Source organism: Elephantulus edwardii, unplaced genomic scaffold (assembly GCF_000299155.1).
Source record: "Elephantulus edwardii isolate Elephantulus edwardi_28Jun2011 unplaced genomic scaffold, EleEdw1.0 scaffold00034, whole genome shotgun sequence".
Lineage (NCBI taxonomy): Eukaryota > Metazoa > Chordata > Mammalia > Macroscelidea > Macroscelididae > Elephantulus > Elephantulus edwardii.
Window position 1 is genome coordinate 9,554,953 of NW_006399784.1, and position 20,000 is coordinate 9,574,952.

The window sequence follows — 20,000 nt, forward strand, 5'->3', positions numbered from 1 at the left end:
ACAATAATAAACATCTATGCACCAAATGAAAGACCTGCAAAGTACCTAAAACAAACATTATCAAAACTGTAAAAGAAAATCAACAACATTATTATAGTAGTTAGAGACTTCAATACAGCAATCTCAAGAAAAGATAGAACTTCCAGAAAGAAACTCAACAAAGATGCTGAAGAATTAAACCACACAATAAACCAACATGATCTCATAGATATTTATAGGCTAATGCACCCCAAAAAAACACAGTATATGTTCTTCTCCAATGTGCTTGGAAAATTCTCCAGAATAGATCACATTTTAGGGTCAAAAAGTAAGCATCAATAATTCAAAAGCATAGAAAAAATACAAAGTATCTTCTCAGATCACAACAGTACAATACTAGAAATTAATAACAAGAGCATAAAGCAGGAAAAAACCATATGTTTGGAAGCTGAATAACTACAACACCTTGCTTGAACATGAGTGGGTATTAGAAGAAATAAAAAATGAAATAAAAAAGTTTCTTGACACAAATGACAATACAAATAAAAATACAACTTAATAAAACCTCTGGGAAATAGCCAAAGCAGTAATCAGAGGTCAATTTATAGCAATAAGCTAACACATTGAAAGACAGGGAAAAGTGACCATTGACACTCTAACGCAACACCTGCAACAAATTGAAAAAAACAAAACAAAACACAAAAAAAAACAACAACAGCAAGAAAAGCCAACACTCTCCAAAAAATCCCAGAAACAGAAACTCTAAAAATTAGGGTAGAAATAAGTGAAATAGAAAACAGAAAAACCATCAACAAAACCAGCAGTTGGTTCTCAAAAAGGTCAACAAAATTAACAAACCACTAGTGAAACTAACAAAAGAAAAGAAGGAAAGGATACAAATAATCCAAATATGAGATGAAATGGGCAATGTCACAACAGAAAAAAGGAAAGTAAAAATATTAACATACAAATATTATTAAAAACTATACTCAAACATATATGAATACCTAGAGGAAATGGACAAATGTTTAGAAAATCACAAACTACCTAAACTGACACAAAGTGAAATTGAATACATGAACAGACCAATTAAAAAAAAGTAATTTAAAAGGTATTAAAATAACTTCCAAGCAATAAAAGCCCTGGACCAGATGGTTTTACAAGTGAATTTTATTAAGCATTCAGAAAAGAACTATCATCACTTCTACATGAGCTATCTCAGAAAATAGAAAAAGATGGAATTCTCCCAGACTCATTCTATGAAGTAAACACATCCTTGACACCAAAGCCAGGTAAAGACACCACCAAATAGAAAACTAAAGGCCAACATCTCTCATAAACATAGATGCAAAAATCCTGAATAAAATCCTGGTAAGTAGAATCCAACAATACATTAAAAAAATGATTAACCATGACCAAATAGGATTCATAAAGGGTGTGCAATATTAGATGGTTCAACATAAGAAAAACAATCAGTATGATTCATCACATTAACAAAAACAAGAACCAAATGATCCTAATAATTGATGCAGAAAAAGCCTTTGACAAAATCCAACACTCTTTCCTGATTAAAACACTCAACAAAATAGGAATAAAAGGGAACTTCCTCAACACTGTAAAAAGTATATATGCAAACCCAAGAGCCAATACTGTTCTCAATGGAGAGTAGTTAAAGGCATTCTCTTTGAGAACATGAACAAGGCTAGAATGTCCACTATCACCTCTCTTTTTCAATATTGTATTAGAAGTCTTAGCCGTAGCAATAAGACAAGAGAAGGGAATAAGAGGTATCCAAATTGGAAAAGAGGAGGTAAAATTATCCTTATATGCATATGATATGATAGTATACTTAGAAAACCCTAAAGACTCATCAGGAAACTACTGGACATAGTTGACCAATTCAGCAAAGTGGCAGGATACAAGATCAACATTAAAAAAATCAATTGGATTTCTCTACAGTGACAAAGAGAATTTAGAACTGGAGCTAAGAAAATTAATATCCATCACAATAGATAATCACAAGATTAAACTTTGGAGTAAATCTAACTAGAAACACAAAGGATCTATTCAGAGAAAATTACAAAACACTACTACAAGAAACAAAGAAAGACCTGAAGAAGTGAAAGAATATCCCTTGCTCATGGATAGGAAGACGCAGTATTGTGAAAATAACAATTCTATCAAAGGCAATCTACATATTTACTGCAATCCCAATATAAATACTAATTCCATTCTTCAAAGAGATGGAAAAGGCAAGCTCCAATTTCCTTTGGAATAGAAAAAGAGGCCAAATAAGCAAAGCACTCCTTAAAAACAGAAACAAGGTAGAAGGAATCTCACTCCCTGATTTCAAATCCTGCTACACTGCTGTGGTGGTCGAGACATTGTGCTACTGGTACAACGACAGTAACATAGATCAACTGAATAGAATTGAGAACAAGAAATCAGCCCATCTACCTATGGTCAACTAATTTTTGACAAGGAGATGAAATCACTTAAGTGGGGAAATGACAGCGTTTTTAACAAATGGTGTTGGTGAAATTGGAAAACCATCTTCAGATAAACAAGATCCACACCATCATACACAAAAACGAACTCACAGTGGATCAAGGACCTGGGACTAAAATCAAGGACTATAAATTTCATTAGAGAAAAGCTTGGAAGAATCCTAGAAGCACTAATCTGAAACATAAACAATCTTCCAATTATCCTGTAAAAACATACAACCAGGAAAGGATAAAATTGATGAATGGGACCTTCTAGGAATCAAATCCATATGCATATCCAAAAACTTCTCCAATAGGGTGAAAAGGGAAGACACAAACTGGGAAAAAATATTTCGTAATGACATGTCTGACAAGGGATTTATATTTAGAATTTATAGAATACTTGAGCACCACAACAAGATTAAGGTAAACAAACCCAATTGCAAAATGGGCACAGATATAACCAGACACTTCACCAAAGAACATTCAGATGGTGAACAAGCACATGAAGAAATGTTCAAAATCTCTGGCTTTAAGAGAGTTGCAAATCAAAACAACTATGAGATATCATCTCACCTCAGGAAATATAGCAAAATTCAACAAAGCAGCAAACAACAAATGTTGGGAAGGTTGCGGAGAAACTGGAAATCTTATTCATTGTTGGTGGCAGTGTAAAATGGTGCAATCACTATGGAAGGCAGTATGACACTTTCTCAAAAAGTTGCAAATAGAAATATCATCTAACCCAGAAATTCCACTACTGGGAATATACCCTATAGAATCCAGAACTGCCACTAACGCAGATATATGCACACACATGTTTATTGCTGATTTGTTCACAATAGCAAAGAGTTGGAAACAACCCAAGTGCCCTTAAAAAAACAAATGGATAGAGAAGCGGTAGTATATTCACACCAAGGATTGTTATGAAGCACCAAAAAACAAAGAATTCATAAAAAATTATACAAAATGGGTGACTATGTAAGACATTATGCTGAGTGAAATATCTCATTCACAAAATGACAAATACTGCATAATGCCACTGCTATAAAGCAGGACTGATATGGGGTTTGGGGGGAAACTAAGAAAAGAGGGGATAATAAATGTACACATCATTGAAACAGATGAGGGAGAGAACTGTATAAAAAGAATATATGATTCGGTGCTATTGGCATGACAAGAGTCCAAATAAGAGCTGCATAGTAAAGTGGACTGGGGGTGGGGGGAGTGTATAACAATGAATTTTTTTTTTTCAAAGAAAAAAGCCAACTGGTGGGAGGAGCAAGGAGGAAATTGTACAACAATGAATAAATGGAAATCCAAGTTCTCTATAAACTTTCATTAAAATCGCAATAAAAAGGGGGGGGAACATTAACACCTCCTTGCTTAAGAAATTTTTATCTCTTACAAATTGCTCTCAAATAGATGAATTAATATGTTGGAGAAGGTGCAGCCAGAGTGCTCCATAGACGCAAGGATGATAGTTTTATCTCACATACATAAGACATATTGCTAAGAGAGATTTTTCTTTGCAGAGAGACAAAGTGCTTGGAAAGGTGGAGGGCTAGTGATAGAGAATAAAACTCTCCACCGGATGGACTGACACAATGACTGTAGCGGTGGACTCAAATGTGTTGGGTATTGTGGGGATGGCACAGGATAGGGTACGACACACATCTCTTATTCACGGGTATACTATGAGTCACGCTCAACTTAACAGCACCTGACAATGTAATAACAATAATTCACTTACTGTATAAATATGGCAGCTTAGGTAGCAGAACTTGAAGAAATTTTATGTCTTTCACATTTGAATCAAGGCTTGTGTCTTAGCTACTCAGCACCCAAGCAATACTACATTCAAGTCATGAGCTTATACTCTCTTCTGGGTTGTGTATATGGATGTTTAGAGGGAATCATCTCTTGCTTCAACCTCTTTACCTCTTTTCTGCTTGGATCTATTAAATGAGAACTATCCTTTTTCAACTGGAAGAGTTTAACAATAGTTAGTATTCTTTTGTTGTCTCTTGGGCCTTCACCATCAAATGGCGTGCCATCATATCCATTACCCTTCAAGATTGAGACATTATCTTCCCAGTCATTGGCAGCTCACAACTCAGAGTTTCTTTTTCTTTTTAGGGAACTGTATTCAAATGGAGAAAGCCACCTTCCCCAAAGTTATATTATTATTCAGGAGTCAGACAACAATCAATAACTGGATCAGTACAGGAATATGAAAGTTCAGCTTCCTTAACTCAAGACTGGGCTGCTGTGAAGAGTTATTCTAACTCCAGATATCTCTGTAGAATCTACAAAAGTCTCCATTGAAACTTTATCACAGTGTCATTACTGCCCAATTCTCTTATCCAAAGATATCATCTTGTGAGTATTCTTCAGTAAACCCATTATAAGCAATTTGAGTCTTAGAATCTGTTTTCTGTGGGACTTGACCTACAAACTCCTTCTAATGCGACAGATGTGATCTTTTATGTAATGTTTAAGTGCAAGAGAAGGAAATGGGCACATTAAGTCTCATCATGCAGAGGTGTGTGAGCTCCTCCTAATCCTGCCCTCAGTTGGGGAAATTGAGAATATGCCTCTGTTTCTGAGGTCTTTCCGGAACAACCTTTGATTTATTTTTATAATAACGGAAGGTCTGAGCTCTGGAGCAATATAAATATCCATGGTAATTTTCCTAAAGTCCAAATTTTCCCTTGATTTAGACCTCCCCAAATCTGAGCATAGTTTAAAATACTTAAGTGTTCAATTGTGACAGTAAAGTTCATTTTGGATCTTCAATTTTCTCTGATGAATGAATCATAAATAAACCAGAAATAAATATTTGATTTCTTTTTCTTAGTTTTCTTAATCGGATCAAAATGAATAGTGATGGTTGAATATGGTAATCATTGTCCTAAAATTATCCTGACACAAAGTAGAACTATATGGATTCTACAGAGAAACATTTATTCCTCCTTTCTGACAATTGGAACCACTTAATTTTCCTATACAGAGGTCTGCTGGCATAGTCCATAGAAAATTTCACTTCTAGCCCCAAAAAATGCACGTCCTAGGCAGTTCATACCCACCAGAGGCTCCATATGAGAAAGAAGTAGTCTCCTCCCTTTGTGATTTATACACTTGGAAACTGCTGGAAGGTCTCTACTGGTGGTAACCAATGCTCCAGCAGTTTGTTTAGATATTTTTTCTCTATGTACAGGAAATTACTACTTTTAGGCCCTTATAAATGGATGACTCAAATGTAAACTTGGGCACTTAACCATTGTGTCTATGACACTCAAAAATTCAATTAAAACTCATTGTCGTCTAATTGGAATGGACTCACAGATGGCCCATCATTAGATTCCAGAGGCTGTGAATTTAAGGAGCAGAGATTGTCCATCTTTCAATCACCAGAAAGGTGCTACCTTTGTGTTGTTGTTGTGCACCTTCAATTCAGAACTAACCTATAACTGACGCTCTAGTGTGTTATCAGAGGCAGTTAATTGCATGGGAGATTGCTCGTCCTTCTTTTATGGAGCAGCTGGTGGATTTGAACTGGGTGCTATTAGGATTGCAGCACAGCTTCTTGCCACTACGCCAGCAACTCTCTATAGATCATCACCAGATCTCCCCGTGACCTAGGAAAATAGGCTTCAAAGAACATAATTAACTCCGTTTATTTATAAATTAATCTAACAAGACCCATCTTGGATTTATCTTAAAGATTAAAAACAACAAGTATCTCATATAACTTTTTATATGCTGCAGTTAACTTCTGAGGAGTTGGTCTCATCCCCTGCACCATTCCCATGACCAATTACAGATTGGACCATTGTAATGCATAGCGTTGTCATTAGTTGCTGCTCAGAAATAAGGAGAGGACCTACTTCTGAGTCTTAGTCTGTAAATCTTGCTGAAAGCAATTTAGCATCATGGTAATATTCAAATTTCCACCAACAGATAGTTACTGAGTATGAAGAACAGAAATTGGAACTTGTCTCTCCTCCTTCATGAAAGCCCAAGGAGGCTGCCATCAAACCACTGCCACCTCTGATTTCTTATATAGTAGCTGCATAATAAATCTTAATCTACAACTCACAAAGTATCATCAACTATTATATTATATACTTAGATGAATCTCTTTAGATTTCCCAAAGAAGTAAAACCAAAATCTTCTCTGGAACACTTTTAAAGAGTTGAAATGACTTTCCTACTTCATGGACTATTTCAAACTAAATTAAAGGGTTAGCAGCACAACTTACTGAGAGTTCCCACAACTTGATTTTTTTGAACTCTGAATTCATTAGTCAGGTTCATACAAAAGTTGCAAGTACAAAGTAGGTGAAAATTGGCAGAGAATTACAGCATAGAATAACTACGAATCATAATCATCATAATTTCCTCCTCTATGTGATAAAACACATGTTTTATCAGGGATACCATCTCCCTTGGCTACTAGAACATTGTTACTCTGGCCACACAGTTACTACAGAAATGAAACAAAGAAAGCCTCCAGAATCTGGTTGCCCTTCGTGGCAGCTAGCAGAGATCTCAATCAGGTCTGGCTCCTGATCTCAGACAACTCTGAGTTGTCTTGATTCTGCTAATATATTACAAAGATAATGGCAAGCCTGTGAAAGTTGTTTCTCCACTCCCTCCTAAGAAGAAAAAAATGCTCTCTCTCTGTTGTTTCATTAAGAAAAATAACTTTGAATCCAATGATTCAATAAGAAGTTAAAAGGGTGAAGCAAGGCAATAACCAACACTGAAAAGCTCAATGGAGAACAATTAACCAGTATCAAAACATTATACTCCTATGAAGACAATTGTAATTGGATGCTGAATCTTCATTATGCTAAATAAGTCTATACTATGAATCATGATTCAGATTAAATATTTTGAAACTGCACAAAATAAGATATTTTTTTTTAAGTTTCTGGAAAGAAATTTCTAAAACTTCACCAAGTTTTTCAAGAAAAAAACTAGATTAAAAGTGAATCACCATAGAACATTTCTTGTTTGGAGCCACTGATGCCTGTAATTTTATTACTTCAAAGCTTTAAACTAGTAATTTACAAAAACCTTTTTCCTGTGTGCTGCGTAGTATGAATGTATCACAACTTTTCATTCCATTCATTTGTGGTTGGACATCAGGGCTGTTTTCATGTTCTTGCAATGGTGAATAATGCTGCTATGAACATTGGTGTACAAGTTTCCACTTGAGCCTCAGTTTTCATTTTCTTGGGATATATTCCAAGCAATGGAATAGCTGGGTCATATGGAATTTCTATGTTCAGCTATTTGAGGAAGTGCCAAATTGCCTTCCAGAATGGTTGTACCATTGAACAACCACATCAACAATGTAACAGAGTTCCTATCTCACTACATCCTCTCCAACATTTTTTTACTTGCTATCCTGTTAAACGTGGCTACTGGAATGAAATGGTATCTTACTGTGGTTTTGATTTGCATCTCTCTTATTGCCAGTGATTTGGAGTATTTCTTCTTATTTCTATTGGCCATTGAATATCTTCCTCTGTGAAAATCTTTCCATGTCTTCTGCCCATTTTGTAATTGGGTTATCATACTTTTTTCTTGTGGAGGCCCAGGAGTATTCTATAAACTTTCATTGTGAGACTCTTGTGTGAAGTGGTATTGAGAAGGACTGGAAAGCATTACGCTGAGCGAACTAACTCAGTCCCAAAAGGACAAATACTGCATAAAACCATTATTATAGAATGAGTACAAGGATCCAAGGGGGTGGGCAGAGAATAGAAGTGTGAAGATGGGGGGCTTAGGGTGTTAATCTATCATTTGTTTGATGCCGTTGAGTCGTAGATGACTCATAGGGTTGCACAATTCAATGGGTAGGTGGGGTAGAAGTAGTGGGAAGAATATTTTATGAAAACAATGCATTCAAACTTTGTAAATGAATCAGAATTTTAAAAAGCAACAACTTTATACTATTATAGTCAACTCAGTTCAAGAAAGAGAAGGCTCTGTGAAGAAATATTTCCCTAAGTATATATTTTATTATTGTGATGTGTACTGTCCAGTCAGAAACCACTCATAGCTGTTCCACCTGTGGGCTTTTAGAGGCAGTAAATCTCATGGGAGAAAACTGTTTGTCCTCCTATGAACAGTCATTGGATTTGAATCTATGTCTTTGGGTTGGTAGCACAATTTCTTTCCACTAAGCCACCAGATCTTCATATATACTTTTTACTGGTGTTTTGGGGTTTTGTTCTTTGTTTGTTTGTTTGTTTTTTTATTTTAGTTTCCTGTTACTTAAATCAGAGAGATAGAGAAGGAAGTTGAGCGAGAAACTGTGGGAAAGAAGGAAAAGAATACGAAGAGAAAAAGAAGGGTAAGACAAGCTCATTCCCTTAAAATGGGTTTCAAATAATTTTTCAGAAGAGTAAACTGTGTACTATATTTCAGAAAGTAATATATATATTTGTAGATATAAGTGAAATAAAAATCAAACTCACCATATTCAGTCCACTTCAACTGACAGAGACATTGTAGGACAGAGTGGAACTGTCCAATGGGTTTCCAAAGCTAAATCCCTCCGCTTTTTCCCATGTAATGGCTAGTGAGTTCAACTATGACATTTCAATTAGCAGCCTAACCCACTGTGCTACTAAGGCTCTCCAGATAAAATTAAGACTCCAGGAAAGGTAACGAAAAAAAAAATTACTAAAACAGAGTCATTTCTGAATTCTTTGAGGCACTATGCTTGGTAAAGTACTGAAAAAAGAAACACAGAGACACTTAAAGAATGTGTTCAATTCTTTGTTCAAAACATAACATACCAGAGATTCCAGCAGAAAAGAAAGATTATTATCTAAGCAATGATGGAAGAGTTCTGAGACCATTCTCAGGCTCTGCTTCATGAGATACTCATGCAAGTTTCTGCATGAAAGTGATACATCTTGCAAAATTATTAGGCTTTGTAAACATATTGACAAAGTGCAACTTTACATATGAAAGAAAGACACATCAAAGTTTTTTTTTTAAAATGCTTCCCCTTGGAAAAAAACTATCCTTCGGCTTAAAAAGAAAAATAAATAAATCCACCAGCTTACCTGTATCAAACCCCACAGTTGGCACTATGTCCACTGTTCCATGAAAGGCCCCGGCCCACGCTGAGGTAGCAGTGGTGACTGTAGTCAGATCTGTCTTTGTGATGTCACACTGAGGAGCAGGAATCCGGGCTGCACGTACTGATGGCATTAACAGAGGCCCGTACGGCGGGTCCAGCGTGGAACCAGCAGGAGGGTGGTGATGGTGGTGGTGGTGGTGGTGGCGGTGGTGCATGTGGGCATGGGGGTGGTGGTGCCGCATGTACATATCATGCATATGGCTGTAGGATGGGCTCACCTGAGATGCCAAAGGGTAGTGCCAGGACTCAGACACAGGGGGGTGAGGGCCTGGGCTAGTCTGATTCAAGCTGTGTCCTGGCCAAGGGCTGGGTTCTGCTGCAGTAAAGGTGCCTGGGGGTGCATTGACTTGGAAGTCGGGATGAACACCCCCTAAACAGGGTGCAGGTGGGGGCTGGTAAGAGCTGGTCCAAAAAGAAGTTGGAAAACTACTCCGCTGGCTTGAGAGAGTTGAACTGTCTAAGAAAACAAGAAAAATAATATATACATATTTATATAAGATTCAATTCTGGGATAGACTTGCCTTTACTTGTCCATTAATATTTCAAAGCTGAGTGATTTGTATGCAGCTATTTTCCCCCACAAAGTGTGAACTGATACCAAGTAAGCCTCCGGGCTCTCAGATCCCAAGTCAACACACAGTGTTAAAATTTGAGTCTTTCTTTATTTGTTCAATTGTCACAGTCTACCCTAGGATGTAAAAGTCTTGAATTTGAAAGCATCATTTCTACTGGATCAAGCCTGAGCAGAGGTCTTCATTATGCATTTAAAATGTAAAGAAACTTTATGCCATAGATGGTTTACCATAGGTTGTAAATTATGATTCTTTACATATGTGCTAGTTTGTGTGTGTGTATGTATACACACACATATTGTATAGCATTCTCTTCTAATTTCTTTTAAATGCAAATACAATTTTTATGCTATCAGAACATTTTAATGCAAAGTGTATCAAATTAATGTGTAACCACACTTAATTATACTCACCATCATTCATTTTCCATCCAGAAAAGTGTATTCCAAGTTTCTTCTAATTACTTCCCAAAGAGATCCAATGAATCTCTTAACTGAAAATCATAGCTAAGATTCAATAAACACTGATCAAATGTCCCCCATTATGCCAGAAGTTTGCAAGTGATGATCTCACTGAGTCTTGAAATAAATATTGATATCATCCCCATTTCACAGATGATGAAATTGAGGCAAAGAAAGCCAAGGCATTATAGTAGCAAAAACAAGACCCAGGAGCTCTAAGTAGTATTCATAAGTGTGCCACAAGAGGGCACACTTGTAACTATAACCTAGAATACCTAGAATTAGGTGAAGATCTGTGGTTATCAGGTTAGAGGAGATTCAAGAAATGGCAATAGACTTGAGGAGCTCATGGTGGTTGAAAATAAAGGAGAGAAATAAGAAATATAAAGTACTCACTGCAGCTCTGCATCAACTCAATTTTCTATTCAAATCAACATAGTTCTAGAAGTTGTAATAGTCTCAGAAATTTCAGGCATGTCCAGGCTGACTTTTTTATGGACAGTCTTCTGAGGCAGGCAGGCATGTGCACTGTGACATGATAGGTGCTGTCACAGGGCAAAAAATGACATGGGCCACCAAACCAAACCAACCAAGTGACAGCTAACCTGAAGTTGAGAAAATGACACGGTGACACCCCTGTGAAGAGGGAGAAGGGTATTTTATGCAAAGTGAATAGTGCAAGGTGGTGGTAGTGGGAGGTGGAACATTGCAAAAAAACGAAATAAAATGTGTTGCCTTTGAGGGAAGGAAAAGTTCAGAGGGTAGATGGAATTAAAATGAAATTGTAGGAACTACCAAGGCCAAGATGAGTGTAGTCTTGCTGGTCTAGAATGTAGACACAATCCTGAGGGAATTCTAGAGGGTGGTGGTGGGTTTTAACCAACTGACTGTAGACATAAAATATGAGTTTCTTGTTAGATGTTGTCCAGTCAAATACAACCACAGCAACCCTATAAATAGCAGACTGTGGCAGTCACTGTGTCAATTGATCTGGTTGACATTCTTCTTCTCCTTTACTAACCCTCTGCCTTTCCAAGTATCATTCAAGGAATAGCCCCTTCTAGTGACATGCCCAAAGTATGTGATGTGAAGCTTTGTCATCTTTAGCTCCAAAGAATACTCTGGATGCACCTTGTCTAAAACATATTTGTTTGTTCTGTTCATAGTTCATGGAATTTTCAAAACTCTTCTCCAACACCACAGCTCAAAGGTATCAATTCTTCTGTCAAACTTATTTATTGTCCAGATCTCAGATGCACAGCAAGTGATACCGTGGTGTGAATCAGGCACACCTTAGTCCCCAAACTGACATCATTATGCCTCAATAATTTGGAGAGGTTCCTAATAGAAGACTTTTCCAGTACACTGTATCCCTGATTTCCTGACTACTGGTAGCAAGGATGTTAACTGTGAATCCAAGTAAGATGAAGTTGTTGAGAGTTTCAATCTTTTCTCCATCTATCATGATGTTGCCAGTGGTTAGAATTTTTGTTTTCTTGATGTTGAGATTAATTCCACACTGAAGGCTGTATTATTTGATCGTCTGCACAAGTGCTTCAAGTCCTCCTCACAGCAAGCAAGGTTGTGTCATCTGCATAACGATAAGTTTTCCTCTGATCTTGAGGCTACATTCTTCTTCACAGAGTCCAACTTCTCAAATAATTTGTTAAGTATACATAATGAACAGACCTAGAGAGAGAATATAACTCTGATACACTCTCTTGTTAATTTAAACCATGCAGTATTCCCTTGGTCTGTTTACACAACAGCCTTTTTTTCTAGATATGTCTGTTGGTTTTTTAAAATTTTTTTATTATTAATTTCAGTGAAAATTTACAGAGACTTTGGATTTCCATTCATTCATTGTTGCACTTTTCTCCCTGCCCACCCCTCCCCTCCAGTACACTCCCCTCTTTGAAAAGTAAAATTCTTTCATTGTTTTACAATCCCTCCCCCCAGGTCCACTCCACTATGCAGCCTTTCCTCTGGACTCCCGTCATAACAAAAATACCTAATACCCCTTTTAAACTGTTTTCTCCCTCATCTGTTTCAATGCAGTATACATTATTTATCCCATCTTTCTCAGTCTCCCCTCAATCCCAATATAAGTCCTGTTTTACAACAGTGGCATCATGCAATATTTGTCCTTTTGTGACTGAGATACTTCACTCAGCATAATGTCCTCCAGGGTCACCCATTTTGAATAATATTGCATGACTTCCTTGTTTTTCAATGCAGCGTAGCATTCCATTGTGTGAATATACCACAGCTTCTCTATCCATTAGTTTGCTGATGAACACTTAGGTTGTTTCCAACTCCTTGCTATTGTGAATAAAGCTGCCATAAACATGGGTGTGCATTAGGTACAGGTTTTACATGAACACAATCAAGTACTCTAGTATTCCCATCCTCCTCAATGTTAGCCATAACTTGTTATGATCCATGCTGTCAAATGCCTTTCCATAATCAATAAAATATAAATATACATTCTTCTGGTATTCTTTACTTTCAGTCAGGATCCATGTGACATTAGCAATCATATTACCAGTGCCATGGCCTCTTCTAAATCATGCTGGAACTTCTGACACTTTCCTATCTGAACTTTTCTAGTAGATTTTGAATGATCTTCAGTAGTATTTTCAGTAGTATTTACTTGCATGTGATATTAATAATACTGTTTGAAAGTTTACACATTCAGTTGGATCATCTTTGTTGGGAATGGAAACAAATATGGACCTCTTCCAATCCATTGACCAGACAGCTGTCCTCCAAATTTCATGGCATAGACTGGTGAATGCATTCAGGGTTGCATCTGTTAGGTGAAACAAGTCAACTGGTATCCCACCAATACCTGGGGTCTTATTTTTTTTTGCCAATGCCTTCAACGAAGCTTCCACTTACTCCTTTTTTACCATTAGGTCCTGTTCAACTGCTAAGACCTGAAATTTTTCAGTGTCAATCAGTTCTTCATAAATTTGAAAAACAAATTTAAGCCTTGAGTCATAATATTGAAAGATGCAATGGTCAATGAACTGAATGACCCAGGACACATCTAAAGAAGTTGGAGGGAATACGCAGAGTCACAGAACCAAAAAGATCTGACTGAGTGATCTGAGTTTACAACAATCAATTCTCCAGGGGTAGTCTATACTGACAGTGTGATATGATTGAAATTTATACTGGCTTGTGAGTCTAGAGCTTGCCTCCAGAGCTATCTATTTCTTTATTTTATTTTTAACCTAATGGATTTCTTTTTAAATATCAATTTCTTCAAATTGGTATGCAAGCATTTGAATTAACTGAATACTAATTATTTCTAATATTATATTCGCATGAACTACTCTATAGAGTATTTCAATTTATAGATATAATAGGTTACTAAGAATACAAGGCACAAATGGACCATTATCCTATTTTTATACACAAGGTCCCATAAAAGAATCTTCCATTTTTGTTATTATGTGCCATTGAATTGACTGCAATTCAAAGACACTATGAACAACAGATCTGAACCTTGTCCTTTCCTGCTCCATCATCATGATTTTTGCCATACTTAAGCACTGTATAGCTGGCGGTCTTCTTCATTTCCTACTTTGAAGCCTTATTTCAATGGCAAGACTCTTTTTGATAGCACGCCTAAAGTATGTGAGATGGTGTTTCACCAGATTTGCCTCTACAGAGCATCCTGGTTGCAATTCCTCCAAGATAGGTTTGTTTGCTCTTTTGGTAGTCCATGGGGCATACAATGCTCTTTTGGCAGTCCATGGGGCATACAATACTCTTTACCAATGTCACAATTCAAAGGTATCAATTTATATTCTGTCACACTTATCCACTATCCAACTTTCGTATGCATTTGGGGAAAAAAATTAAAATACCATGGTTTAAGGCACACCTTAGGTCTTCAAACTGACTTTGTTGTTCTTTAGCACTTTGAAAAGGTCTTTGACAATAAACTGTCCCACTGCAACACAACTTTTGATTTTGTGACTGCTGTTACCAAGGATACTGAGTGTGGATCAGAGTAAAATGCAGTGGTTGACAGATCCAACCTCTTCTCCATTCACTGTGTTGTTTATTGGTACAGTGGTGAGGAACTTGTTTTCTTGATACTAAGGTGTAACCCAGATTGAAGGCCACAGTCTCCTTTCTTCTTCAGTATGTGCTTCAAGTCCTCTTTATTTTCTGCAAGCAAGGTTGTGCCACCTGTATAACACAGGTTCTTGATGAGTCTTCCTCAAGTCCCAACACCACATTCTTCTTTATATGGTCCAGCTTCCTTTGTCATACCTTCAACAGACTGAATGAGCATGAAAAAAGGATACACCCCTGATGCACACCTTTTGTGAGTTTTATACTGTTTAGTGTTCTTTTTATCTGTTTTGACAATTGTCTCTTGGTCTGTGTATAGGTTTTGCATGCGCACAAATATGTGTTCTATGATTCCCATTCTTCTCAATGTTATCCATAGTTTGTTATGATCTATGCAGTCAAATGCCTTTGCATAATCGTATCTCCCACTGAATGAAGGTTATTTAAAGAATTCTGAAATAGAAGTGTTAAAAAATTCTTATACAGCTTTGTTCTCATTTTGCAGGTTTCTAAGATACACCTTTTTTGCCTCAAGAAATTTACAAAAACTTGTGTCAACACTCTTATGTCATTTGACCACCATAATTAACCTGTAACTGTGGTGTTCAAATATTTCCTTTCTCTAGCATCTCTAAAAGCAAACTCTTCTAGCCCTGCACCTACACCATATTCATCTTCATTCACATCATTCATTCTGCACACAAAGAGCTCGCTATTCAGTCTCCCATTCAAGTCTCTCTCCTACAGTATCGCCATAGATCTCAAAGCTCCTAGAGACACCTAAGAAATTTATGTTTTCCATGAGGCAAAGTTCAGACTTTCCATTTCTAACTGAATGACCTTCTCAGAATCACAATCTATCAGAAAACAGCATTTACAATAAAATATATGGGCATTATATTTTTTTAGTCATTATCTTCCTATAACACATAAAATCTGCTTGATAAGGATAAGAGAGGGAACCTAGTGACAAGAAGCTGCTCTGAAATCCCAAAGATACATGGTTCAAATCCACCAGGTGCTCTATAGGAACAGGATGGACAATCTTCTCCTATGTTGATTAACTGCCTCTGAAAACCCATCAGAGGGTCAGCTATAGGTCTTTTCCAACCCTGCAGCACACAACAACAAGGATATGAAGGACAAAGGGCATAAGCTAGGAGAAGGAAATAAAATTTTCCTTACATTATGGCCATTTGTAGAATATTTCCATCACACTCACATTGAAAATAGCCAGTGACTAAAGTTAAAATTTTATAAGAGAGATCTATTGAGGATATTATATTATGTACTGCAGTTTTGCCACTACTAAACTGGCATTTATTGTCAATGCCCCATTTCTAAGTTTACCCATTAAATCAGCCTCTTGGTAGGATGAGATTCCCATTATGAAAACTGTTGAACTTCAGTCTACAAGGATCTGCCAAAAATAAAGTCTTCTTTATATTAGAATGTCAACATACATATCATTTCTCTCCTTTTCTTTCTTTTCATTTACATGTGCATGGAACCAATCTTATAGACATTTGAGTATTCAGGATATGCATTTAGAAATGTGAATAATGGACAAATTCTTTACCAAAAAATATTAGTGTACTATTTATGAGGCATTGTTCTGTGATTAGTGAACACATTATCATTGAAAGTGGAAATCTATTTTTAATATTGAAGTCTATAAAAATGGAACAAAGCTTTAAACTGCTCCAAGGAAAAACAAAATTAGAAGCAACTTAATATTTTCCTAGTCAGTACATCCCCTGAGATTAATATTAAATTTGCAGAAATATATGCAGATCTTTTAAAAAACATTGCTGGCATTTTAAAAGTAAGTGAAACAATACTGAAGAGAAAATATAGCCTTATGAATAAGTCTCTAGTTCAAAACCACTATTTGGTATCTTGCTTGTTAAAACAGAATCTTGATACAAAGAAACAGATGATATATTGTTGTTTCATGCTTGGGAATCAGTGTGCTTATTTCATATGTATGTAAATTTTTTTCATTACATGACTCTTTGCTTGGGAATACTTAATCACAGCCACATTTCTTGGATGAAAAAGCATATGAAAAACTTTGCATGAATATCTCCATACAGTATTACTTTTCAGGCCAGTGGAGGCAATGAAGAACTGTTAAATGTTAAGACTTCATGATGGTCTCAAGTTCTATGGTACTCAATTTTGGGGATGATGTGAACAGGGACAGCCTAGTATCTCAAAAAACCCTAAGTAAGCTTTGGGTTAGTAGGTTCAGTTTTCACTGAGATGAAAAATGTCTTTCTTTATATCTCTCTCACACACACTCTCACACTCCTCCATTTCTAAATAACAACAACAAAAAATGACAAAATTTATACATCCTCAGACACTGCATAGCCCACTCAGAATATAAACTGTATATTTGCCGTGCTGCCATTAATTTATACCAGAAAAATGTATCTTATAGATATGGAAGAGTTTGACATGGAGCATAAAAGTGGTTCATTCAATTCCATTATAAATGAGAAACATTTTACATTAACTCTATCTTTGAACCAATCTAAGAGCAAACAATTTCATCAATATGATTCAAAGTTTAATTTTAAATTGAAACATTTTATTGCTTAGTCAGTTTTGGAAAAAAATTAAAAGCAAACTGTTGTAGAAACCTTCAGAATAATCTCAAAGATCTTCAGGGAAAAACCCTCTTAAGAATGCTAATTTTAAAAAATAACATTTTAATAAGCTCAGTAAAAATATATTCTCAGATATTAAAATGTAAAGATTCTTCATATAATTCATACATTCTTGTTTTGCTTCCCATAGAAATAAAGTGTTAAGTCAGAAGTGAAATCGTTTATGTGCCAATATTTTCTGTCATTCAGGAGTTATGCATGAACTTTTTGTCCAAAAATTGTCCTCTAGCTACTTTGTACTATGATTGCTCAAAATGTCTCTCATGACTTTAAATTCGAAGTTGAGAGACCACCCTCTTCGGAGGCTGTAAGATGAGGTAAAATCAGACTTCACTATCTTCTCTAACTATCCTATTGTTAGTTCTAAACTTTCTAGTAGTGATAACTTCTAATACCTCCTGAAGAATCAACTCAATTCTTCCTTTATTTTCTGTGATCCTTTTGATGTTTAAAGTTAGTACTCATTTTAAGAGATCTTTTATAGAGAATGGATCACTTGTGATCTCCAAAGGAAACTGTGCTGAACCTAGGAAGGTAACTGTCCAGTGGCTCTATCCCAGCAGCAGGTCCTTGGGAGAAAGATAGACAATCTCCCTCATGATTTACTGCCTCTGAAAACTGACTCAAAGCCACACAATAACAAGTCTTTAAAATGAAGAATTTTCAAACAGAGAAAACTACAGCAAAGACAGCAAAGTTCTGTTTATAAATGGAAAGTAAATAACATTCTATCACAGAAGGCTAAAGAAAGCATTCTAATGATCACTTAATGCCTTTGTTATAAATAATAATATTATAATCTAAAGATTTCATACATCTCATTATATAACTCTTCACTTGGTTTTTGTTTCCCAATCCTAACATCATAGTTTGAATTTGTTTCATAAATTCATTTATATCTTAAAAATTTATTTCAGATTTTCCATATAGAAATACATTATCTTGAACATCAGGGAAAATGATGTGTGACAACTAGGTATGACATATGTAGGCTTAGTAAGAGATGAGCAGTAGAAATTGAAGGGTATGTTGCCTTTGTTTGGGTTACTCTTGTAAACCAATTTTATCCTAAAAATATATGATGTCTTTTGGTCTTCATATTACTCCACTCTTATACACTCTTTACTCAACCCTCAATCAGAGACTTTGCACTAACTGTGCCCTCTACCTGAAGCTATTTTCCCATAGATATTTATACATGAGCACTCTTATTTCCATCACATTTTTGTGCAAATGTAGCAACCTAAGAAAAAGTGTTTCCATTATAATTTCCACTAAAAGGGCACCTAGTATTGAAGAGTATGTAGTCTTTGATGGGGTTACCCTCATAAACCAACTTTGAGGAAATCTGTTGTCAAGGACCTCTCCAAATAAAGTTCAATAATACCTGCTGAAAGACTAAGTGCATCTGATCCAGGGTCTTTTATAATACTTCTTATGCATCTGAAAGTTAGACAATAAAAATGGAGGACAGAAGAATCGACGCCTTGGAGTTGTGCCATTGGTGATGAGCACTGAATAGCCCATGGATATCAAACAGTCAAACAAATATGTCTTGAAATAAGTGAAACCAGGGTCCTCCTCAGAGGCAAGGATGATGAAATTTAATCTCATATACTCTAGACATATTGCTAGGAAATGCTAGTCATTAGAAAAAACATTATTCTTGAAAAGATGAATGATAAGCAAAAGAGAGGAAGATCCTCAAGAAAGGGCACGACACAGTAACTGCAACAATGGATTCAAGCACATTTAAGATGATGATGATGGTGACTGGATATGACAGGGCAGGATTCAAATCTGCTGTTCTCATGATCAATAAGTTGTAAAAGTTGTTGTCGACTCAAGGGCAGTTGACAACAAAGTATTATAATATGTACTTATTTTTTTTATTGTTTCTTCAAATAAACTGTCAGTTCTATGCGTGCAGAACTGACATCTTCTGTTTAGCTTTTTTACTTCTGCATCTTTTTTTCCCCCTTTGTTTTGGTTTCTTGATGCCCTAGTTCAATTTTCGGAGTCTCTTCTGACATCAATTTCAGTTTCTTCTTTAGCCTCTGTAATGATCTCTCGATGGATGATATTCTTGTTGGCATCCCACAAAACAGTTGGTCTTTTGATCATTGGTGTTCAAGATCTCAAAACTATTCTGCAGATTATTTTGAAATTCAGGTGGAATAGACTTAAGACCAAGTTTCTGTTCTCATAGACTTGTTTTTTGGTTTTTTATTTATTTTTTTTTTTTTTGCTTCAATTTGAACTTGTACATGAGTAATCAATTGTCCATTCCACAATCCACACCTGGCCTAGTTTGGATAGCTGATATTGAGTTTCTCCAATGACTCCTTACACAAATATATCTGTGAAAGATGACTCTGATTCCTATGGAGTCCATCAGGTGATGTCCATGTGTAAAGTCATCACTTGCAGGGTTTTTATAAAGGTATTTACAATGAAGAAATCATTGAATATACAAATTTGACAGGGTTCAGACCTGTTGTTCATAGGTTATTAAGTCATACTTGACTCACAGCACCTAACAACAACAATTCACTGGCATAGAGCTA

At 36.1% G+C, this 20,000-nt stretch overlaps 1 protein-coding gene across 1 annotated transcript in view; it reads right to left on the bottom strand.

Annotated features, from left to right (window-relative positions):
- Positions 1 to 634: 634 nt before the first annotated feature.
- Positions 635 to 20,000, bottom strand: part of LOC102855048 (transcription cofactor vestigial-like protein 3-like) — a 41,390-nt gene continuing 22,024 nt past the window's right edge. Inside the window, exons 3-4 of the mRNA XM_006884486.1 lie at positions 9,549 to 10,090; positions 635 to 646 (exon numbers count right to left, since the gene is read on the bottom strand). Of these exons, the coding sequence (XP_006884548.1) occupies positions 635 to 646; positions 9,549 to 10,090 (554 nt within the window). The remainder of the gene's footprint in view (positions 647 to 9,548; positions 10,091 to 20,000) is intronic.